The sequence below is a fragment of the Lipophrys pholis genome, assembly GCF_963383615.2.
Source record: "Lipophrys pholis genome assembly, chromosome: 20".
NCBI lineage: Eukaryota > Metazoa > Chordata > Actinopteri > Blenniiformes > Blenniidae > Lipophrys > Lipophrys pholis.
In genome coordinates, this window is record NC_137648.1 from 7,231,232 (window position 1) to 7,255,907 (window position 24,676).

The 24,676-nt window shown below is 40.8% G+C and overlaps 2 protein-coding genes across 2 annotated transcripts in view; one reads left to right on the forward strand and one right to left on the reverse strand.

The window, feature by feature from the left end:
• The window catches only part of myripb (myosin VIIA and Rab interacting protein b), a gene marked incomplete at its 5' end in the record, with an annotated part of 62,128 nt that extends 42,666 nt beyond the window's left edge, over positions 1–19,462 (forward strand). The window contains 13 exons of the mRNA XM_080490001.1: positions 400–480; positions 3,976–4,073; positions 4,373–4,453; positions 5,076–5,237; positions 8,622–8,814; positions 9,619–10,145; positions 10,344–10,493; positions 10,804–11,550; positions 16,395–16,583; positions 16,671–16,832; positions 16,930–17,025; positions 17,533–17,593; positions 18,610–19,462. Of these exons, the coding sequence (XP_080346127.1) occupies positions 400–480; positions 3,976–4,073; positions 4,373–4,453; positions 5,076–5,237; positions 8,622–8,814; positions 9,619–10,145; positions 10,344–10,493; positions 10,804–11,550; positions 16,395–16,583; positions 16,671–16,832; positions 16,930–17,025; positions 17,533–17,593; positions 18,610–18,653 (2,591 nt within the window). The 3' untranslated portion in view covers positions 18,654–19,462. The remainder of the gene's footprint in view (positions 1–399; positions 481–3,975; positions 4,074–4,372; positions 4,454–5,075; positions 5,238–8,621; positions 8,815–9,618; positions 10,146–10,343; positions 10,494–10,803; positions 11,551–16,394; positions 16,584–16,670; positions 16,833–16,929; positions 17,026–17,532; positions 17,594–18,609) is intronic.
• Positions 19,463–22,078: 2,616 nt separating this feature from the next.
• On the reverse strand, positions 22,079–23,511 carry prlh2 (prolactin releasing hormone 2; the record flags this gene model as incomplete). The annotated part of the gene is made up of 2 exons (XM_080489685.1): positions 22,079–22,284; positions 23,346–23,511. The coding sequence occupies 2 exons, from the start codon at positions 23,509–23,511 to the stop codon at positions 22,079–22,081; spliced, it is 372 nt and encodes a 123-aa protein (XP_080345811.1).
• Positions 23,512–24,676: the final 1,165 nt, after the last annotated feature.

Here is a 24,676-nt window from a genome sequence, read left to right on the forward strand (position 1 = left end):
AATCACTGTGTGGTGAAGCTTACATACTCTGAAAATGTGTCTTTGATTTGTGCCAGCATGTGTTTTGTTTGAAAGGGAATTATCAGATGAATTGTGATTTTTCTTTTCAACTGTCATTTTGTTTTTGTGTCTACAATGAGAAGCATCGAGTAGAAGGAAAAAAACTAAACAATACAGCTGACAAGATAACAAAGTGGAAACGGGAGTGCACTTGACAGGAGTGCAAAGAAGAGGTTTAGTGGCATCGTGTCAAGTGTAACCTACTTTTAATGTGGCAAAAGAAGCATGCAGCTGCATTGTGATATGGTATGAGATGCGCTGAATGTTTGTGTTTGGGTGACAGGAATCAGTTTGAAGGCTTTTATCTGAGCGTCTGGTTTCACTTTGTCTGTGTTTCAGATAGCAGCATCCACGAGGGAAGCAACGACAACGATGGCAGCGTCTGCGGCAGCGACTCCCTCTTCTACAAACAGAGCGAAGGTGGGCGACGCGTTCATGAGCGGGCTGCAGTTTGTGACACTGCAGACGGGCGATTCCAGCCACAATTCTAATCAACATTATCTTCTACACTTTCACGCTTCCTTCTTGCCTTGTATTGATTTTTTTGCATCATTGGTCCCTTTTCCCTAAAAGGTTGAGGCTCACTGTTTATTGCTCATTAGTTGTTGCCTTAACAAATGAGACCATCGTGCCGAAGGCGGAGAGCCACGTCACTGCTCCACGGCCCTAAAATTAACTGCACGCACATGAAGTGAAAGTCCTCTTTTCAATCATTAGATTGCATGCACATTGAAATTCGCGCGCACACTCTTGAAACATAAATCCACGGGAATAAAAAAAAATTTAATAAACGCTGGCATTCACTCCTGCAAATGCACATACACACCCATCAAGTTACAGCCTCCTAGTCAGCCGACAGGGCTGTTAAACATGCTTAGGAAATTCCTACACGCGCCTGGATGTGCAGATAAATACACAAGCTAAATGTGCAGCTTAAAAGCCTCAATCTGATAATAAAGCCAATCCTAATTTTTTCACAAGTGATTATGGGTTGTTTGTGCTGCTATCAAGATCTGCCGTGCAGAAAACAGCAGCCTGCAAACAAACACACTTAACATGTGGTGAGAAGCACAACAACATCGATAATGTTGTCTTATTGGATGAGTTTAAGTGATGATAAACGATTATTTAACGAGAAGATGTTACTAAATCGTGGTATTTGCTGTAGTTTGCGGGTCAGCAGGTTCTCTGTGCGTGTGACTTTGATGTCACATTGGCGGTATCTCATATCATGACACAGCAATGCTGGAATCATCTTCGGTCTCAGTAAATCTCTCCAAAGTGGAGACGTGGAGACTCTAATAGACATTCGCTCTCTATATGTTCCTCATACAGCCACGTGTCTGAAAACACTGCAGTTCTGGTGTCACATTTATCGCTCAATGTCAATATACTTAATTGCGTTTGAAATTACAAGGTTGTTTTTTTTTGGCATTCAAAATGTACTGAACAATTGTGCTCAAGTACAGCTATTATTATTTTGTTACTCTGTTGTTTGTTCGTTAGGTATTATTTTAGAAGAGTACATTGTACATTTATTTCCTTAAATTGTCCTTTTAACCACATTTGCATTGTCAATAGCAGGAAGGTGGTCTAGAATAGCTCCCTTAATGTTTACATTAGGGCAATTTCTTTCAAAACCTAAATCACATTTTTATGATTTTTACAAACATGCTGATCAAAAGGTTTGAGGAGTAAGTGCAATGTTGAGTGTCCTCGATCGAAATTGATGATTGTGAATAGAGTGAAGTAGATTAGATGGTTTAAGTATTTTTAAATAAAACTACATTAAAGAAATAGTCATACTGCTTTATTACAGTGAAGGGATTTTTTTGTAATTTACTACTTCCACCCCTGTACTTCACACTCCTTTCAATTTCTTACTGAGATCCAACTTATTGGTTTTATCAATTCAACTATTTTCAGTAAAAACACTTTGGGAGATTTAACTGACGTTTTCACATTTTCACAATAAAGAAGAGAGAAGGCATACTTTATTGATCCCTGTGGGGAAATTACTTTCCTCCATTTCACCCATCCTAGTTAACATTTACTATGCATGTTCGGAGGTATGCAGGGAGCGGTTGGGGTCAAGGGTCGCTGACCCACAGTGGTAACCAGTTCGAACCTGCGAAGTCCACTTCTCTGACCTCGAGATACTTAGGTGTGTGTTACACACCAATGTGAGTTACTTCATGTGTTTGCATTTAATTGGTCAAATAGAGCATACAAATTCAACAGGTCACCACTGTCCGTCCCTGAACAACACTTTCAACCCTGTAAAGCCTCCTGAAAGCTGCACTGCTGCAGCCCACCGCCCCCCCAACGGGTGGTTTCACGACAGAGGTTCACTGTCTATGGCAAATAAATAGTTTTTCCCATTAGTAAGCACCCTCAGGCAGAACAAGCCACCATAGATCTGATTGTATGAGAAAAGGAGGGAATCCGATGTAAAAAAAAAATAATAATAATAATAATTGGCACAGATCAATGGACAATTAACACAATCATATACAGGGAAACCCTAGGGAATGTTATTTATTTAATGGGATCTTTAAATCTCAACAGATATTTTGACTAGAAACTGCTTAGCGTGCTTCGTACGTGCTTGATGGCGGCACACAGAGCCAAGTCTATCGATGCAAAAGTAAAGGCTGAGATATTCATCAGGCGTCCGGGTCACTTGACCGTTGTCATTATTATGTGTGTACCTCTAACCGTGCACCACAAATAACATTTTGAAAGATTCCACAATGCCACGGGGCTTTTGTGTCTTTACAACGTGCAGCAAAACGTAATTACAGGCCCTTTGTTGTCGTTAGGTTTTCTCCCAATGCCTCTCTCCGTCTTCTTGAAATCCCTCCTTTCTCTTGGTGACGCAGGCAAGTTATTAGCTAACACATCACACACTGCTCCCAGCTCAGGGCTCTGTTACATCTTGTCACAGTTTAGACACTTGATTAGCATCGGCAGCTTCAGGCTGTGGCAGACTCTTACAAAGTTCTCATTTTTCCGCTGTGCCCAGTAATTAATTGTCCTCTGTCACTGTGACTGTAAACCCCCGTCAGTGATCGAGAGCGGGTCAGACTACGGTGGCTAACTTGTCAATTATTTTCAGAATACATGGTGAGTTTGATGCTTTTCGCACACAGAGTATTTTAACCTCATGTCTCATAATGGAGCATATGAGGGTTTCAACCCGGCAGCAATCGATCATAATATTGTCAAATTACTATTAAATGAGACCATCAAACTAAAGTAAACAATTTTTTGGCTTTAAATGCATCATCATAGGACAAATTTATCAAGCTCCATAAATAATTTTACTGTAAATTATCAGAAAAATTTATAAAATGTCTAAATTCGAACCAGGGGTGTGAAACATAAGGCCTGCATGCCAAAATCAGCCCATCAGATGGTTTAGTCGGGGGTTGTGAGATGATAATGCAAAAAAAATATAAATGATAAAACAGTTTATTTGATATGAACATCTAACTCTTATTAGTTTAGTAAGAGAAATCAGTGATGGACGTTTCACTGTATTTTGCTTTGGGAGACATTGTTTTAATTGACTTACTTTTTAAAAGATTTTTAATTGGATGTACACCTTTTCATGTTATTCATTTGGTTGCTTTTATTTTTAGGTTTGGTATGCTCCTTTATTACTTGTCAAATGGGATCAAATGGGGCTGCAATGTGACCACTGAACTGAAATGATTTGGACACTTCTGGTTTGAAACAACAGGTTTTTTTTTTCTATAGAGGTTTTTCATTCCAGTACGATTAAATTCGGCATAGGATAAAACTTCCTATTATGTGGTTACAAAACGTTAGGATGGCCACATGTGTGAAATTGCGTCAGATTTGTCACCGAGGTCCATGAGCACGTCTCACTTGTTTTGTGTGTGATACCAGGGCACAGCATGGCAGAGACGCTCACAGTCGCCCTGCGTGTTGCCGAGGAAGCTATAGAGGAGGCCATCGCGAAGGCAGAAGAGTTCAGTGACAGCTTGGTGAGAGGCCCCCTCCGTTCCTTTCTGTCCTCTCGCTCCTTCTATCTTCATCCCTTCTTTTCCTCATATTGAGCTTTCCCCTCATTTCCACCCTGCTGTTCCTTTCCAGTATTTCTATCCCTGCTTTCGCTGTCATGACCTCTTATCTTCCCCCTTCCGCCTCCATCTTGGATTCAGCATCAGCGGGATGCAGTCATGGGTTTTTTGGGGGGTTTTTTTGGCTGAGATGTTTGCACTGGATCTGTTGTAGTAATCCATAGATGCCTTGATGGGGAATATGTGTACGTGTGTGTTTGCAGGAGAAGCAGAATGAGGCTCGGTATCTGCGGGACCACAAAGAAGAGCTCATAGAGGAACTTGCGACAACAATTGTACAGAAAGTAGGTTGAGTAACATTGTGGGTTTTGTTGTTAGTTAATTTTCTGTTTCATGGCATGTCATTGATTCCGTTTAAGATAATTTAAATGAAAATGAATGATGCAGGCTATGTTCTTCTACTGTCTTGAGGTCAGTAGGTCAGAATAAATACTAAGCAATTGCACTGAAATAACATGTTTTCTAAAGTACATGAAATTAAATTGAGATTATATCATTAAGCAAAACAATGCATTCAAAAGAAAATCCAAGAGGTTCTTCAAAAAGAGTTCAGTTTGAAACAGCATACCATCCTGTTAACATTCACATGCTGACTGCTTCATTTTTATCATATCTTCCCCTCTGCATGCACTGTGTGCGTTTGCACTTATTTAAATGCCTTTCACCAACATTTACCAGCTATCAAGTGGAATAGAATAGGTTTTTTTTAATCCCCACTTTTTAACATTCCACGAAGGTTCAAATGGAAACTGGATAATTGGTTTTGTAAATGGTCTTCATAATAAATTATTCATGGTGTGATATAAAATGCCGTTGTAGGGTTCTATGTTTGCTTTACAATTCATCCTCTGAAGAAAGTTTACAGCTTTATTCTCAGTTTTTCTTTGTTTTGATTGGTCCTCTCAGATCATTCAGAGGCGGAAGCGTTCAGAAATGCAGACAGAGTATGACTTTGTCTGGCCTCAGCCTCAGTCTCTGATCCAGCCCAGTGAGCTTCCCTCCCCGTCTCAGCCTCACGCTTCCTCACAAGGACCACAGGACCCCCTCAAGACCTCCTACTCTCTCTGGGTGAGGCTGCACATTCAGACCTGCCCAAATCTGCCTCATCAAAATTGAAATTGTCCTGCTGGTTGAGCTTGTCCAGGAAGATGTGCTCCTCCTTTGTGCACCATGTGTTATTTGTTTTTGGGTTTTTTTTGTTTCATCTGTTTTTACCAACCATAGACGATGTACATTTCTCACTGGGTTGACAGCCCGTACTGTATAATTTTCTTTTGTCTGTGTTTTGTTGAACCGGTCGGTGTCTCAGTATATTTGCCAACTTTCAAAGACCCAGGAATGTTGTGTTTGGCAGAAAAACAATTTACAGCAGCATGGGGCAAAGTCAGCCATGTAAAGTTAATCCATAAATAGTATATGGGCGTTGTTGGCTTTTTGACATATTTTTTTCCCTGCAAACATTCGATCTTCAGTTGATAGTCTGACATCAGCCTGATATGAAATTTCGACCGATCTTCCAAAATTCCTTCAGCTGCAAAATGTTTGAGGATTTTCTCGCATGTACTGCCAGTTTTAAATCCCCTCGTAGCATTTCAATGGGACTCAAATCTGCACTTTGACTCAACCATTCCACAAGACCGCATTTCCATTTCTTTGAATCATTCCTCGGTGGATTTGCTGGTGTGCTGAGGATCATTATCCAAGCTGCAAAGTCCACTTCTAGTTCAATGTTCACTTGTGGACATGGTCTGAAATCCTCCTCCAGCTGTCTTTGATATGATACAGAATCCATTATTGACTCAGTGGCTCCAAGCAAACCAGTCCCAGAGACGGCGAAGCAAAGCCCCAATGTTTAATATTTCCACCAGCTGGCTGCATATTTGTTATGAAATATTTTCTTGTGAATGGATTCTAATGGTCTACGCCAAACAAAATATACTTCTACAATGTCTTGCCTGTATGTTCTTCGCATAATGACATATTGTCAGTGCAAGCTTGTAATGGGAAGGTCGCTGGCTCGCCAGTTCGAATCCCTGGTAAGCAGTTTCCCCACCTTAATTGTCACCACTGTGGGCTCTTAAGCATCCCCACGCAATGTCTGGCTATTGATCCTTCAGGAAGGGATGAATGTAGAGGGCAATTATTAGTGTGTTCAAATAGCAAATAAAGGAATTTCTCATTATGAGATCTCTGTCTTGTTGACTCCCTTTAACACCAGTGGCTTGCAGGACTTGTAGTAAAATACTGGGATTCTTTGTACCGGTTTGAGCAGTCGGCTCTCGGACTGAATTAGTTCTGGCAGCCAGTCCTGGACGAATTGGCTCTTGACACTGTGATAACAACGGGAACAGCACAGTCTTGATGTCAGAAGTTTAAATAAGACAGACTGTTGCTGTCACTCCCCAATCAGCCCCTAACCATGGAAACTCAATCTGGAGAACTCTGTTTCTGTTGTCCGTCCATCTTCTGTATCATCCATCGCTTTTACCAACTTTGGTAACGTAGATCCCATCTGAAGTGATCAGCCCATCACAAAGCAAATAGTCGCACCAACAAGCAGCTTTGAGTCACTATTAAACCTCAAATCCATGTTTTTGAGCTGTGAGAGGAAACGCAACCCGAACCCACACTCCAACCAACAGTGTAATCGATGTGAGACGAGAGTTCACACCACTTTGCTCCAGTGCAGTACAGTTTCTATTTTGTCATCTTAATTTGGTTAAATGTCTCGATTATCATAAAAATGACCACAACAGGGTCTACGGGCCAACGGTGGCTCAGATGTAAGACCAGGTTGTCATACGGTTGTGGTCACTGTTTCTGCATGCGTCAAAGTGTCCGTGGAGAAAACCCTAAACCCTAAACTTGCTCCCGATGGAGTGCGAGCACCTTTGGTTTCAGTTGATATTTTAAAGTTTCTGCTTTAGGGACTTCCATCTCAATTTATGAAAGTCCTCAGGCAGAAGACAATTATTGTTCAGTGTTGGTAATCAATCAAAAATGTAGGACTCTAAACGGCAAGATGTGTGTATTTTGCCCTGAAGCAAAAAAAAAAATATGCAAACCCTTTATGCGACTCATGGATTTTCCCTCTTTACGTATCATCTTGTTATTCTTCTATGGATGTTGATGTTTAACACACCGTTGAGCAGCGAAGTGGACCCAAAAGCACATAACTCGCAGCTATTTTCGTCACTGTTTGGAAATACCATTTTTTTTTTTTCCTTTGGCATGCAAAAGCAAAGCTTGCGCAATATTTCAAACGTCATTTAAACCAAATACGAATCCGTTCTGGTATATAAGCAAGTGAGCCTGAAGAAAATCCACAGCAGACAGTTTCCTTTGCATCGCTGCTCTGAATGTTCCAGGTTTGAGGAAAATATACACAGTATGGCAATAAAACACTTTCAACAGAGTCCCAGTTTTGTAAAATACACACAGAAACACACATACACAAGTAGGCGGTATATACAAACACACACACACAAACACACACACGCTTGGCAATGGTTCACACTACTTGTCAGCAGGGACTCCTAGAGATTTGTCATCATCGTGCGTGCGTGCGTGCGTGCGTGCGTGCGTGCGTGCGTGCGTGCGTGCGTGCGTGCGTGCGTGCGTGCGTGCGTGCGTGCGTGCGTGCGTGCGTGTGTGTGTAAAGCTTCAAAGCTGCGTTCTCTGGGCCTCTCCATTCGGTTTCCCGCTGCGTCGCTCAGTGAAGATCAAAGTCACAGGGATCCTCAACCGCTCAGCCCGCCATGGGACGGCCTCTGTTTATCAGCTCTTTGCAAACACACACACACCAACAACAATGCATGCACAATTACGCCCACATCTGCACGATGGCGCAACAACACTAAACCTAATGTCGTATCCCACCCTTTTTAAAGATGGAGGTTATTTTTCTGTAAATCGTATGTTGTTGCTGTGGATCAGTCTGTACTTATAAAATGGTATCACGCTTTTCCAAGCAAGAAACTGGAGACCTTTTTCATGGCAGTACACAATGAAAAAAATTACTGTAAGAAAATGACTCCAGATGGAGCTTTAAAGTACGTGAGTTGACATGGAATTCCAAAAGTCACTTGAAATACCCCCTCTCATACTTTACCTTATGAAATTATACATGTTTGACTAATGTTTGTATTATCTTGCTTTCATATATTTATTATTTCACACACACTTACAGTATGGGACCTCCCTGTGCTTTCATTAGGTTGTTTCCGAGCGCCACCTGCTGATGAGAATAATAAGTCACCACAAGAATTGTACAAACTTGTCTATCATCCCTCCACATGATTTCACCTGATCGAAGAATGAATAAATATGACTCAATTAAAAAAAACAAAAGAAATTAATTTCCTTCTTTCTCTGACTTTTTCTATCTGAATCTAATCACTGTCTGCTTCTGTGAAGTGAACTCATGTCTGTGTACCTGTGTGTTGCTTGCAGAGGTCACGTTCAGCGTTCTCCCTCACCAGCGACGACTCCCCAGAGAAGGGTCCAGAGGAGGAGGGTGCCGGTGCAGGCGGCGGCGGCGGTGGTGGTGGTGGTTGTGACCTGCAGGAGTACGCCTCTCTGAAGAGGGACGCCAAGGCCACGTCCTTACCCAGCTGGAAGAGTATGGATCGGCTGGATAATTCGAGTAAATATCACTCACAGACTCCCTTCAAGCTTAATTTTACAAAGCAGTTCTCTACTGTTTAGTGAAGGATTCATGACCAAATTAAATGTGATATGTGAAATAAATATGATATTGAGAATAAAACCACATTCACAATATGTCATAATTGAGCTTACGCCACACATAAAACTATTGTTCTTAAGTGATGTGAAGTTACTATTATGTTTATTTTGATATGTTTTATTGTTTGATGATTTTCTAAAACTTGTAAGTATTTATACAGAACCTGTGTTATTTTGAGCTTGTTTACTTAAATACATGTACTGTTGAAAAGTTAAGTGTAAAATGCTACAATTATTACCCAGTGACAGCAACAGAACCCTAACCCATTTTTTTAAGTGAAATGAGAGCGGCTAAAAGTGATTATATAAAACACTTTGAAGTCCATTTGAAACTATTTTAGAGATTCTTTAAGGCCTTCAAACATTATTGCTGTAACTTCATCACGCCTACATTTGTCATCAGCATTGATTCCTGTCCCCATCAGCTGCTTATATCCTTTCACTGTGACGCTGAATTGTCCTCATAGAGGTTAAAACAAGAAACCAACCAGTTTTAACTGTGTGAATAGAAAGCACAGATATTTGTGTACAGAAGTAAAAATCTGTCAGAAAAATAAATACTCAAGCAAAGTATAGTAATAAAGTCCAAATACTGACTCACCACATTTAGTAAACATCATGTGAGTGTCGATTTTACAAAAGTGGAGGTAGAATTGAGCTGAAAAACAGTTTCTGTTTGTGTTTTTTCTTCATGTTGGTCCAGGTGCATCCTCAGTGCTTCAGAGCCCAGACGGTAACTGGATTGCCCTCCACAGTTCTCAGTTGTCTCGGCCCAGCTTGCTGACCCAGAGGAAGAGCCTGGTGTTCAGCGTGCTGGAGAAGGAGTCCGGCGTCGTCTCCGCTTACGACGAGATGGGCTCCGAATCCGAGGAGAACGACGAAGGCGGCTGGGGAGCGGCGCTGAGGCAGTTCCGCCGCAAACTGTCCGACGAGACGTACTACACCGACTCGCAGCACGACCCCGAGTGGACGTACACTCAGCACCTTCCCGTCACGTCGCCGTCCTCCGGCCAGTACACCAACACAGAGACTCTCAACTCGGACTCGGAGGCGTCCTCGGTGCTGTCTGCGTGTCCTCGTAAACCGCCACAGAATCTGCTGAGGAAGAAAGGGCCGCCGGACACACATCTGCACCCTCATCACCAGCCGCTCTACCACCAACATCTTCAAAAGAACTTCACTCCATACCCGCTCCACCCAGATGCTCTGGATGTGAACTTCAACCCTAAGGTAGTATTACATTAAAACTTTGGCTCTTTACTGCAACAATATGTACAATTCTATTACATTTATCACAATTTACATAGGATTACTCGAATCTGAAGAGTGAACTTGAACAGGTTTCTGTGAAACCTAAATGTAAAAATGATGTTTCTGTGGAATTAAAGGTGAACGCATGTTCTGAGTTATTTCCCACCTTGTTCCCAGGTGATGGGAGACAGCAGTGAGGCGGAGGAAAGGCAGAACGACCCCGTGAGAAGATCGAGACGACGTCGGAAAAGCAAGCGAGAGACGTCGACAGAGCAGAGCAGGCTTCTTAACCAGAGTCATGCACAGTCTATTTATCCCATAGTACAGGTAAAAATAAAAAATCTAATTTCCCCCTTTTGCCTTTCTAATCAATTGCTTTCTAATTGATTCTTCACATTCAATTAGTTTAACGGAGCACCGTGCCAATCAGAAATACAATACAGATCGTCTGCAGTGGTTGTTAAATATTGTTTCGCCTTCGGGAGGCAGCAAATGAAGGGGTTTTATTTGAGAGTGTGGCTCTGCCTCTTTACACACTTTATCATCAGTGAATGATTTTTATGTTGTCTGCTCGATTTTTTTTCTGAATATTCAGCAACTGTATATGCATCTGTGTCCCTCTGTCCCCACATTTAAGGAGAACAACAGCTTTCTACTCAATGCCCTGATCAAGAGGACTTTAAGTGAGGAGCAGCCCGTTCCTGACAGTATGCCAGCGGCCACAGCTGCACCAGACGCCTTCAGATTAGACGCCATGACACCTGAGCCAGAGGACTTGGACACAGTGGCGCCAAATTCACCAGCCCCCAGCCCTCCTCTGCCTCACTCTTTGGCTCCAGGCCTCCAGCTCTCCAGCCCGGGGCTCGTATCCGACTCGGTGGAACCTCTGGAAGAGGAGCTCCAGTCGAGGCTCAGTCAGCTGGTCAGCCATGCCAAAAGCAAAGATAGCAGCTCATCCGAGGAGGAGTGCACAAAGAGGCCTGCAGACAATCAGGTGGAAAAAGAAAGTGACCGGCAGAAGGAGAAGTCGAGGCTCGAAGACACAGAGAGAGAAAGGAAGCAGGCAAGTGACAAATTAAGAGAAAAGTCAAGTGAAGCAGTGGAACCAGTGAATGGACAAGAGATAAAAAGAGGCGAGAGACTAAAAGAAGACAGAAGAGTTGGGGAGAGGAGAGGAGGAGGAGGGTGTGGGGAGGATAGGGCGGAGGACCAGGATCAAAAGAGAGGAGGCAAAAGAGAGTCGACTAGACAAAGTAAGAGGCAACATAGAAGAGATGTGGAGAAAGAAGGCGGACAGAAAGGAGGCGCAAGAAGAAGTGGATCTAGTGCAAGCTCACCTGCTGTTACACCTTCATCCCAGGAGGGGGTGCTGTCAAACAATCAGGTAAATTGGATGAGAATCCATTTGTGTCTGATCATCTTCTTGTTCTCTGGTGCAGTCTGTCAGGTTTATATTTTATCTATAAATGTATGTTTTTTTTGTCTTTCTCATTTTGCCTTCAAACACATCCTTCCACCCTCTATTATCCATGTTTATGTACTAATAAATGTCCTGTTCTGTCTCTCATCCTGTGATTTCCCCTCTTTGTGTTGTGTTTGCCTCTTTTGTTTTTGTCTGCTCTGTGTGCTTCGTTGTGAATGTGTGTGGGTGTGTATCAGGTGGAATTTAATGACTTCGACCAACAGCAGAGACTTCAGTTGCTCTCCTCTGTCTTGCACCAGGTGAGATATTTCCAATAGCAGGCGGAGCAAACCTGTGCTGTCTCACAGGAAGTCACGCTTGAGGGCACACAGACCTAATTAAACCTGAGCCAAGCATCACTGGATTTATGTAACAGCCACATGCGCCTTTTTGCTGCATGCAGCCAGTAAAATAGGCCTTTATTGCAAGTGAGGACCCTATGTCTCATGTAAACCTACAGGCGTGTCGAAGAAGCCTGCATAATGATTGTGTGAACGTGTTAGAGAATGGCCAAATGTGGAATCTTTAAAGCAACTATGTACAACTCCAATCATGAAAACATTGGAAAGATGAGCAAAATCCATGCATGCTACATATATGTATATGTTATCAACTAAAACCTGAAAAGATGCTTTAAAATCTAAAATTCACTAATATCTTGTTAATATGATGTTTAAGATTTTCTGTTGTTTCCTGGGAAGGAAAACAGCTTTTCGTGAACTACCTGTACTTTGGCCAACAATATTTAACCAGGATTTTTTTGTTTGTCGGAAAACCTTCTATAGGTTACATATATTCAAAATGTCATAGTGTATCCACAATGAGTTTTACTCAAAATGATCATGGATCTGGTTTCAAACATCTGATTTGTTGTTCGTATTCTGTTGTGAAAAGTTTAAAGTTTCTAAACATTGCTAATCATTGCAAATTCATTCAAAACAAATGAACACTGAGAAGGGGGAAACTACTTAAAGGATGGTTTTATTTTTATGATTATTAAGTTAAAATGTTGATTTATTGTGTCGGTTGTTCAGTAATGTCCCACAGTACATTGCAAACAGATTGTAGGTGAGGAGCACCCACGGAGATTGTGGCTGGTGGATTGTTGACGTTCGCCTCTGGGTGTCGGTCAGGACACAAAAACGGCGCTGTGGATTCTTGTATTACTACTTCCTTTATTATAGAGAATGCCGGGGTATTACAGGCAGGCTTCAGTGGGTATATAGTGGGTGTGGGTATGCGAGTGTGTGTGTGTGTTTGGTCCTACTACAAAAACAATAAATAACAATCATTAGACTGATAGACCACAAAATTATAATAACAAACTGCCTTCAGAACATCTTAAATCAAAACAGGATGCAAAGTAAACACTAACTAAATTCACCAGAACATATGAATATTGACTAACTGATATATATCTAGTCAACAGTGACACCTACTGGACTTTAAAAGTACAAACCCACAAATCACCATTGTATCAACACTTATCTTAAGGGACTGGCAGACTATATGCTTAACAGAGAACTCGAACTATATGAGGAAAATGTCCCAAATATGAAATAATATCACTCATTACAAGCTGGTATCCACATGGCTATTAGTATAGAATTACAGGATTAAAACATACTGCAACAACATCCAACCATGAACACTCTGTACACAACACATGGACTACTAATCAAAGTAAATATACTCATAAATACTTAGAGTTACACAACATAGAAGGGTTAACTCTCTTCCACACCCACATGGCCGCCAAGGTCAACTGAACAGCGCAGTTTAAGAAAAGAGTAATGACATGTCGCTGCCAGCAGGTGGCACACTAACCCACACCAACTCAACTCAATAGAATCCACACATCCACCTAATCAGTGTATTAAACAATAACCATAACCATTATGAAATAAACATGCCCAACTTCAGTCCCCACACCCTCTGTCCAAGCTTTTCTAACACAGATTAAAAAAAACAAAAGAAAACTGCTTTAGATTGGAACCTCGTCCATCTGGTATCTTCTATACCACTTTGTTAGATTCAGGGTGAACATACAAACTCCAAAGAGAAATGCCCCCGACTGGACTCAAACTGGGAAAATTATCATGTGAGGAAGGAGAACTAACCACTACAGAAAAAATACAGTATTTTTCTTCATAGTGAAGTACTTTAATGTTATGTACTGTAACTACATATGTTCTGTGCACAGCAAACCCGCTTGATTCATTAAGAAATCAAGACACAGGCATGTCAGTTTTTAAAATGCAATGAAGCCAAAAAAAGTGATCCGTTATTTTATTGTCAACAACCAAAAGGAGAAAGTTTTACTGCTTTTAACCTAAAACCATAACTCTGTATGCGACCCGGTAAAAAGCAAATAACATCCTATCATCATTTTCTTTTCATATTTACATTTTCCTTGTTATTTTGCTCACTTTTCCATGAAATGGGATTTGGAATACCGAGGCGTCCATACAACCACACACATTTGGACAACTCGTCTGACACGTGGAGGTCGATATCCGTCATTAGGCAGACTCATTATGAGAGCTATGAGTAATGCTCCTTTCTCACAATGTGTAAGCAACATGTACCAGTGTGATCTATTTCTGTTGGCTTTCACGGCTCCCTTTACAAACGTCTCAGTACGTCTCTGTTTCATGTGAATGAGGGGAGAAAACATTCGACAGAGCCCGTGATATTTTGTGGCTTTGGTTCCCTCTGTTTTTTGTTTTTATGCGTCATTCAGAGTTGCATTTGGGATTAAATGAAAGAAAGAAGTAAAATAAAAAAAGTAAATACATTTAAAATGAATGACAAGAGAAACAGACACTCTGAAGAGCTCATTGAGGAGAAATTATTTTCAAAATGTGGTGTTGTGTGTTCTGTGAAGGCTTATGGACAACCCAGATACTGTTGGCCTAGTTTAAATGGTGCTGTAAAAAACAAGTTTACTACTAGATTAAAAACAATTCAATGCAAAATACGTAAGCAGACAACGACCTTTCAGTTCCCTAAGAAATTCTACCAATAATTGTACATTTTAAGAAAATTACATTGTAAAACAGCAGGAATTTGAAGCTGTTCTTATTTTTGCTCGGCTTTTATTTTACAATGAAGTCCCATTCATAAACCCGTTTTTTGCTGACATGGCTGCAGTAGTAATCAGTGCATAGTTAATAATACAAGACAAAGTAGAACCAAATAAACTTCAGGTGAAATAAAGTACCTTCCTGAAAATGATGTAAAACCAATAAGAAAAGCAGAAACATTCCTCTTTCAGCTAATAATCCTTGTAAATGAGGTTTTCCTTCTTTGTGTATGTTGTAAGCTTTCATACGTGTGGGTTGATGAGTCTGAACATGCACTTGACGGAAAATGTGGTTGTGTATGTGTCTCTGTTATGTCATCCAACTGTCCATTTGCATCAGTGACAGGGGCAACTGACTGACGCTATAAAGGGTGTATATTGTGCAAAAAGGCAAACACAAAGGTTCCTGTGTACATGAAAAAAGCATGGAGCATAAGAACATGTAACCTGGGAAGTGATGGGATGAACAAAGCACATACAAAAAAGGCAGGTTTAGAAAAAGGAAAGTAATTAAAATGGCAAGAAGGTGGCAGAAACTGGTCATACAACTGCAGGGACAAAGGAAAGTGACAGATTGGCTGAGGGGAGAGTCACTGTGGGTGATTATGATCCATCTTCTATACCATTTTATCCAAATTATTGTCTGTACTAAGCTATTCCTCGAATATAGTTGGCTTTTAGAAGTGCTCACGTCCTTCATCACGGGCCTTGTACTGTTGGAGTGGATGTGGACATCTCAGTCAATACCTCAAAATACTCATTTCTCTTTTTAAGATTTTTTTTTTCAGGAGTAGTTCATGGCAGAAAAGCAACACCACTCAGCTAAAACCCAACCTTTTAGAGAGTCTGGATGTGAGGGGGATCAATATGCCTCTGTTCTCACTGATCAAAGCTTCATCTAATGATTCATTCATTACTGGATAACATCCATCTCTCTTTACTACCGGTTCCTTTTCTTGATTCTTGTTCAAGGAGAGTAAATCAGCAGGTTTCTTTAGCCACACATCTTCACCTTTGAACTATTATGTGTCAGGCACAGCCTGAGTTGAAGACGGGAAAAAAATTGATTTGGACAAACATGTTGCTTCAATTAATCAAGGTTGCAGTAAGACTTGCAGTAAATACAATGAATAATAATGTGTTTTGCACATTCACCAGTGAAACGAGGTCTTTGATTGTTGTGAGAGAAAATAATATTCCTCCATCTTTTTGGAAATCATAATTGATCTTAATTAGTTTTTTTATTTTTGTTTTGGGGTTGTTGTTTTGTTTTTTTACTTTAATTTATATGTTTCAAATTAGCCATCTGGTTTTAATGTTTTTGCTTTTAAATGTTATGTATTTAACGGCTTAATATTTGCTTTTAAAATATATTTTTGTGTATTTTAAACTATTTCCTGTCTTAATATTGAATTTTACTGCTTCCGTTTTCATGTTTCCTTTTAAATGCCCGAGCCACCATTAATATTTGTTTTCTGGTTTTATATGATTAACTATGAACTACTGTTAATTATGTACCTGCAATTCAAGTTGATATAAGGTAAAAGTGCCCATATAAAAACCTTGGCACTGCTTCTACGGATTGCTTCTACTTTGAAATAACAAATTTTCCCCCCAAGTTAAGTAGATTTTTCCGTCTTTATCTCGCTCATTGACTGTTCGTGATAAACTATGTTTGCAGAAGTACTCGGCGGCCTCGCTCTGCAGCATCACCACAGAGGTGCTGAAGGTCTTGAACGCCACGGAGGAGCTGATCGGCGAGGCAGGCGGCGAGAACTTCCCCACTTCTGAGTCCGGAGGCGCTTCGCCGATGTCCAACAGCTCCGAGACCCACAAGCTGGATCAGAGACTCACAAAGATGGAGGAAAATGTGAGATGGAGCACCTCAGAATCTCTATAGCCTCACCGTCATTGAGAGCTCATGGGGACTAAAAGGTTTGACTGCTCCTCTGTGCAGGTTTACTTGGCTGCTGGCGCCGTGTACGGCCTTGAGGGGGCGCTGGGGGACCTGGAGGATTGCGCCCGCTGCATCAGCAGTGGGACTACAGAGACTGAACTGGCCTTCCTGGAGGATCAGGTGGCGACTGCAGCCGCTCAGGTTCAGCAGTCTGAACTGCAGGTAGGTGAAACTTAAGATGGAAACTGTTGAAAACTGTGCAAGTCATCAGCCAAATGATCCTCTGTTATGTTCATTGCATTTTTTATTCTGGGTGAAGATCTCCAACATTGAGGCCAGGATATCTGCTCTGAAAACAGCTGGGTTGAACGTGACTGTCTGCAATCGCTTCTCCAAGTTCAAGCCAAAGTCGAAGGTAGTCACTCAAATACTTTTAAGTCCTGACAAAACTGCTTTAAACTTGTAGTTTAAAGACCAAAATGAAAATGTAGTAATGTTTGGTTGAATGCCGGACTTCCTGGAGAGGTTTTGTGTAAGATATTATTGTTAGTAGCTGTTGGTATTAACACACATGACCCCTCTCATGTTAGTTAAATGCTTTTAAGGATGTATTTTTCAATAAAATGATTAATAGCTTTACCCTGTACTTTTATTTGTAATCCTGATTTCTTCTTAAAAATTGAAAGGAAACTTATGCAGGGAAAAGGGAACTCACTGCCCCCCAGATTTTTCCTGCTGCTGTCTAAATGAAGCTCTCTAGTCCTGCTTCACCCTAGCAAAACGATGATCTAAAGCCTAATGTGAAAATCTCTGTCAATGTGACCTCTACTGCCCGAGAGTATTTATGCATTTCCATGGAAAACCTGTTATATTAAATGTGACAGTCGTCATCTGTGTCATAATAACTATGCTGTCCTTACAGCCTCAAACCCTGGACTCATCTCGCCATCAGAGGCGGAAGCTCCCAGCGCCTCCACTCAAAGGTATTAATCCAGATTATTTTCCCCGGTTCAAAGAAAACTGTGTGCATGAACAGGTAGAAAAACTAAATGATCACCTGTGATGAAGCTACCTCTGATTCTTTGCGTCTTTCTACTAAAATGAGACACACGGCCTATAAATCCAAGACCTGATAGTTTACCCACTTTGCCACCTCAGAAATCGTCAATGTGACTTCTTCGGTCGTGTTGTGTGTGTGTGTGTGTGTGCGTGCGTGCGTGCGTGCGTGCGTGCGTGCGTGCGTGCGTGCGTGCCTGTGTGTGTGTGTGTGTGTGTGTGTGTGCGTGCGTGTGTGCGTGCGTGCGTGCGTGCGTGCGTGCGTGCGTGCGTGCCTGCGTGCGTGCGTGCGTGCGTGCGTGCGTGCCTGTGTGTGTGTGTGACCACCGAGACAGCTGGAGATGGAGGCTAAAACAGAGATGAGAAGATACTTTTATTCATCTTTACTCAACGACACACATTTTGTGCTTTGTCCTGAGAGAACAGGTTTGCCTCTGAATGGATGTAAAAGTGAATGCATCTGCTAAAAAGGGGCTAAGTAACTGAAAAGCCCCATTAGATGTAAAGCAGCCAAATGGAAACACACAGGCGGAACAGGACGATAAGGTTGTTTTATCAACCAACAAGAAATCGGCTCCTTTTCACGGTGGTGAAAGGCCTTTTTCTGTTGAGGCTTTCTTTATTTTTCTCTCGCTTATTTTTTTTTTCCTTCACCAGCATGCACACAATAGCGCTGATTCAAGGTAGCTTTTTTCAGCATGGCACCAAAGACGGACAGCAGACAGGACAATAGGGCGAAATCACTGACCAAGACATGTAATCAAGTCATTGATTCCATTGACGGGCATCTTTTCTATCAGTCCGTCACACAGCGTGCTCTAGATTTATAGCTCGTTCTAACATGGAGATGGAAGCCAGATCAATCACGCCATTGATGTTCTACTTTTTTTCTCTGAATAATTCAGATTTGTATAAAAGTTGCGTGACTTTACTCATGTTTTAGAAAAGCTGGAGCCAGAGCAGCAGGTGAAAGCCTTTCGACCGTAGTGACAGTCAACAGCACAACAAGTCCCTCAGGGCTACTTCAGACCCCCACCAGGGACAGGGGCCCTTCACATCCAGTGCCTTGACCCAGCGTCTGCCTCCAGCTCCAGGCCAAGCAGGGGCCAACAACTGTCCTGTGTCACCCACCCACCTCATCTCTCAACCGGGCATGGTGCCACGTCAGTCGGATGCCTCACAGAAAACATGACTACCTTCACTCATTGATCCTCGGTTGCCACCCCCCCCGCCAATCCACACACACACACACTACACAGCATGATTTGTCATGCAAAGGTGGCTCAGCAGTCAGTGTCTCTGCCTTAAAATCTGCAAACACTCCTTGTGATCATTGTCAAAAAAAAGAAAATCTGTACAGACAAAGAAAAACTCATTTCCTTTTTCTATTTGTTTGCAAGAGTATTGTGATTAAATGTACAATGAAGCTGTGGAAAAACATGTGAAACTCTCTGTGATTCAGTGTCTGAAAAAGAGGCTGAGCCGTGTTTTGTACTGCATCTTTCTTTCATATGAAATGAAACATTATGAGCAAATTCATGATACTGTTCAAACCCTTCAGAGCTCTATTTTTTTTTTCTCTCGCTCATGAACATAAAACTATCAAATAGTGATCCTTAATGTTTGGGTTGATTGTAATGCCACTTTTGATCATTTTAATTTCATGTGCATACCAAAAACAAAAACAAAAAAAAAACAGCGTTTCAACTTCCAAAGTTGTAGGGCCAAATAGTTTCTGTCCTTTTACTGCCAATATATGTTTGATGGGAGAAATACAGAATGTAACTACAAACTACAAAAAAATACTTGAGGCATACAATTAAATGCAAGCTAGAAGCCAATTTGAGAATGCAATGATTTACATTCTTGTGGTAAACAGGGAAAGTTTCTGCCAACATAATGTCAGTATGCTAAATATAAAGACCAAAGTTCCAAAATTCACTCTGTTTTGGCCATTTGTTTTTCTCTTTCCTAACTCCTGTTGGGAATATGCAGCTCATGGACACACTTCAACTTAAACTCTAATCAACTCAAAAACAAACATTTAAAAAAAAAAAGTATTTGCTCATAGGAGTCATCAGTATTTATCTTCTGTTTCTTTAAGCCAAGCTCTGGGTTGAGTCCTTTAACTAAGCTGTTGTTCATATCTTTATATTGAGCATACTGAAACCAAATCGCTAAACTCTGCGCCACTCTTCAGCCACTTCATTAAGTTCACCTGTACCTTTCAGTGATCCAGTGTAACAGGTCTGCCATGCACGTTGCCTTCACTGTCACTAAAGTATAAATGTAGCTATGTTATCAGTAAGGAGGTTTTCCGTTGCGGTCATGTGGAGCCTGTCAGCAATATTTACCAACAGGTTTTCTATTACTTTGCCTCCTCCATTAACACACACAAGAGGAGAATGATAGGATGACGCCACCCACTGCAACCTCAATCATGAACATAAGTTGCATTTATTCGACTGTCAAGTGAAAATGAATGAAATAGGCTTTGCGGTAGTATAACTTATTGTTGAGTGGTTGTGTAATGAAGTGACTGGTGAGTGTCTAATAAAGTTTCACTGTTGAAGAGGGAGCTGATTAGATTTGCATACAGACCCACAGATTCACTCCAGCCACAGTGTAGGATCGGACATTCATACCAATTTGAACTGTAGTTTATTAATTCCTGAATGAAGACTCACGTAGAGATCAACACATCTCTGCCTGTGGTGTGATGTTTGGTCTAAAATCCTCCCTGTTAGTCATGTTTCTTCTTCCTCAACATTTTCTTTTTTTGTTTTTTTTTTTAACTTTCAAACTTTTGTGGCCTTTTTTTTTTTATTTTTGAACCAAAAAAAAAAAAAATATTTTTTCATGTTTTCCCTTTACTGGGTCATGTCGAACTATTGTGTTGCTTTCGGAAAATCTTGTAAAGCTTTTTACATAATGACATCTGATGGGCTATACTACAAATGCCATTAAAACCATGATTTTGTTACGAGCAATTTATTTTTGTACTTACTGAACGTTTTTATGCAATACCACTGAAATAAGTACTATTGCAAATTAAAGGCTTTATTCTCTCCTCAAAGGAACCCTCCTCAGTCGGTCCCATCAGATTCTCTCATGTGCGATGACTCAAGGTGCTTTCAGTGTAAGCCTGCATTCACCATTTGATCTGCTGCCGCTCATGAAGATGGTAAACGCTACGAGAACGCAGGTGACGAGGCATTTCTGGAGTTAGCCGGTACGATTTGTGCTCCACTGCTCCTGCACTAGGTTCGAGAATACTGCCTTTTTCATTTTTGTGTGGGTTTGCTTTACTGCGAGACCACTTTACATCCGACACTTGGTTAGCCATGCATACGAATGTTCAAAGATTTTTGCTTTGGCTGTACAGCTTGAGAGCAGGGTTGAGTTTTCTGAACATGTTGTGTATGAATGCTCTGACTCGCCTATAAATTACCTTTCTTCATTCCAGCCTTTCACATCTTTGGGGGTTTTTCTTGCACATTGATCCTGTATTTTTGTCAATCTTGTACTCCAGAGGTGTTGATGTATAAAAGCATGTTTCTGGTTTTATCAAATTGATGTAAAGATTTCCCTTGAGAAGCACAACCGCAAGGGTCCAATCATCAGTGTCCTGTATTTTTCTAATGTATAAAAAAAAAAAAAGTATTATCTCATCACAGAATTTGTTAATATATGTATATGTGTGGAAAAAAAAAAGATGGATATGTTATAGAATAATGTGTTTATTGCCCAATCATAGTTGACAAATCTTTCAGTGTTGTGTGCAAGAGACTGTGTATAATCATCTTGACTTGTGAGGCCGGATTCACACAGGAAGTCTAATTTACTATTGCAAGTGTCCCAGATGCTCAAAAATAATGAGATTCACACAGAGGTTAAAAAAAAATAAAAAATAAACTAATTTTGCTCCTGTTTAATCCAGTGCCAGTGACTATGAAGAGGTTCACTGTGCGCAGCTCCACAGGCAGGGTCACTCACTTTTATGTGCAAATGTTTGTTGCAACCCATATTACATGTCTGGGAAAATATTAACAAGCAAAAAATACAAGTTCTCTATGTGCAACAGTACTCTGAGAAAACAATGTATTAAGAAATAAATAAAATTTGCAAACTTAAAATGAATTTTGTTTGAAAGAAAACATTTCTTCCACACCTGCAATTGCAAGAAATCTCCAGGCTCAACAACACGTAATCACAATATCCTGATTTATTATTCAATATAGGTTATATTTTAATTTACACACGTTTTTGGAGAATGACTTCATTTAGTATTGGACAAACGTCAGAACAGACAACAGGGAGAATTACATTTAGGAGCAAAAGCAAAACTTCAATCAATGATTTAAAAAAACAAACAATGAAGACAGTTTGTGAATGGAGAGGGAGAGAACATGTCACGGTAACCAATCCCTGTCTTCCCCATCCAGCACTTTTCCAATGTTCTCCTTATTTCTGAGGCTGTTGAGGAGCAGCTCCAATGTCCTGACGACTGGCTGCATCGCGCCGCTGCCCAGACTCTCCACGCTATTGTGCCTTTTCCCAAAGCGCCCAATGGGCCTCACCCCACGTCCCACGTACCAGAACGGGTCGATTTCTGGACCTGGAACGCCACAATAAGGAAGCAACATATGCATTCCGTTAGGAGGACCTTTATGAACATTTTTTTCTCTCAGTGGGGAAAAAAGGGAAACACAGTAAGACAAATTTATGATGATTTGTAATCATTGGATGCATTTCATAGTCCTTAAACATTCATCAGACTGCACCCATACAGTTTAATTATGGTCCAGACAATAATCTGTCATTTAGTCATCCATGTTGACAACAATAGAGAGGATTAGTTTACTGTGTTTAGTATATTTACATAACCACTTCAGTATCTTTTAAAAGATTCCTTTAGGAGTCTCCACAACAGAACATCTGCCTCCGTATCACCCTGCCAACTCTATCTATCTATCTGTCTATCTGTCTGTCTGTCTATCTATCTGTCTATCTATCTGTCTGTCTATCTATCTATCTATCTATCTATCTATCTATCTATCTATCTATCTATCTATCTATCTATCTATCTATCTATCTATCTGTCTATCTGTCTGTCTGTCTGTCTGTCTGTCTGTCTATCTGTCTATCTGTCTATCTGTCTATCTGTCTGTCTATCTAGGCTGAGAGGCAGATATTTAAAAGTGCAGTACACTATATAAACTCATTTCAGAGCTTTTCACTGATCTCCAATTTTTTTTAAATACACAAATCCCACAATTTATATAGACATTATGAATCCTAATAGTGGATCTATTAAATTATTGATATTTTCTTTTGGTTTGTCTTAAGCTGATAGTTTTTAGTTCTAGTGCAGGGTCATTTTAGAAGCCAGGGGTCAAGTCAAAGCTCACTCTTTATAACTTTAAATATTCATATAAGTGAAGAAGTTCAGACTTTGCATATTAACAATGATCTGTCGTAGCAAAATTGAAAAGAGCAAACAAGCCAATTTATTTATTTCTGATATTAGAAACACCTCTCTGGTCCTTTGTAGATATCTTTCTTGAGAGTTTTGAATGGAAATCAAAAATTAAATCCGGAGTAGTTCAGCTCAAAAAAAGCTGAGGAAACTGAAAAATATAGGATATAATTACAAATAAAATAATAAAAAATACTTACTTCTGTTGTCGACATTGTGAACAAGGTGGAAGTCGTGCTCCACCGTGGTGCTGTGCGCGCGGCTGAAGCTAGAGGAGAGGAGCAGGAGCAGTGCCAGCGCGGCGGGCAGCCAGCCGCTCGTCAGGACGCAGCGCCGCCGCACGTCAGCCGCTCTGCCGGGCAGCATGCTGAGGAGTGTGTCAAGGCACTGCGGAGGACACGGAAAACCAGGCAGAGTGAGGGGAAAAAAATCCAACCTAATATAAATAATGCTAATTACATTGGGGGGGAAAATACATATAATTCAGTCATGTGATTAAAGTTAAAAGGCTGCACATCCCCTTAAATAAAACAAAACAAAAATAAAACCCATTAAACTCGGATTAAATCGTTTAAAATAATAGAAGAAAATCGTTTAAAATTTACTAAAACTTGTAGAAAAAAAGCTCTTCATATTTCCATAAGTGATGGGACTAAAATGAAGATTATCAATTCAAGGCAAGGGCACTTTTTTCATAGAGCAACTTTCATAGATAGATAGATGGATGGATGGATGGATAGATTAAAATAAAATAAAACACACATATTAAAAAAAATAACAACACATATACCCGCAAAGATCCACATGCAGAAACAACACTTTCCAAGCGTGCTTAAAGCAAAAGTCTACTCTACTGCTGGAGCATCCTGAAGCGAGAGGCAGCTCAGTCCAAGAATTATCACACCAGCTCCATATTCTGGACTAAATAACACAATTCTATCAAGATTATCAGCATACCCTGACATAGCCTCAGACAAATAATCCTCTGCTTCTTGCGTTTGAATTTTGTTGATAAACTAGGCTGTACACACACACACACACACACAAAAATAAATCACATATATAGGGTTTAATTGCAATGCTTACCCTGAACTTTGGTAACTGGCTGAGGTCAGTTGGTGGAGGTCTGAAGTGTTATTGCTGAGCAGGTGTGCTCCAGCTTTTATATCCATCCTCCTCATGAGGTTTCCGGATGATGAATCAAGAACGTCAGTCACACACAGTGATCCTTGACTACAGGATGCATCACCCGTCCTCCCCTCCTCCCACTCTCCAAACCCCCTCATCCCTGTGAGAATGGAGATTTGCTTTTGGACTTTTCCTGACGTCCGTCACGCAGCAGAGCAGTCCATCAGAAAGTCAGTGACATGCAGAGAACTTTAAATTAGTGGACATGGGGAGACCCACCGGCTCAAGTAGCTCGGTCAGACAGTGATCTGGAACCACGGTGGGCGTTTTTTGATGAGCCTTTCATCAATCAGCTTGATTACATAGGATGATGCAGGACACAATCAGCTTTAGCACAGAAAAA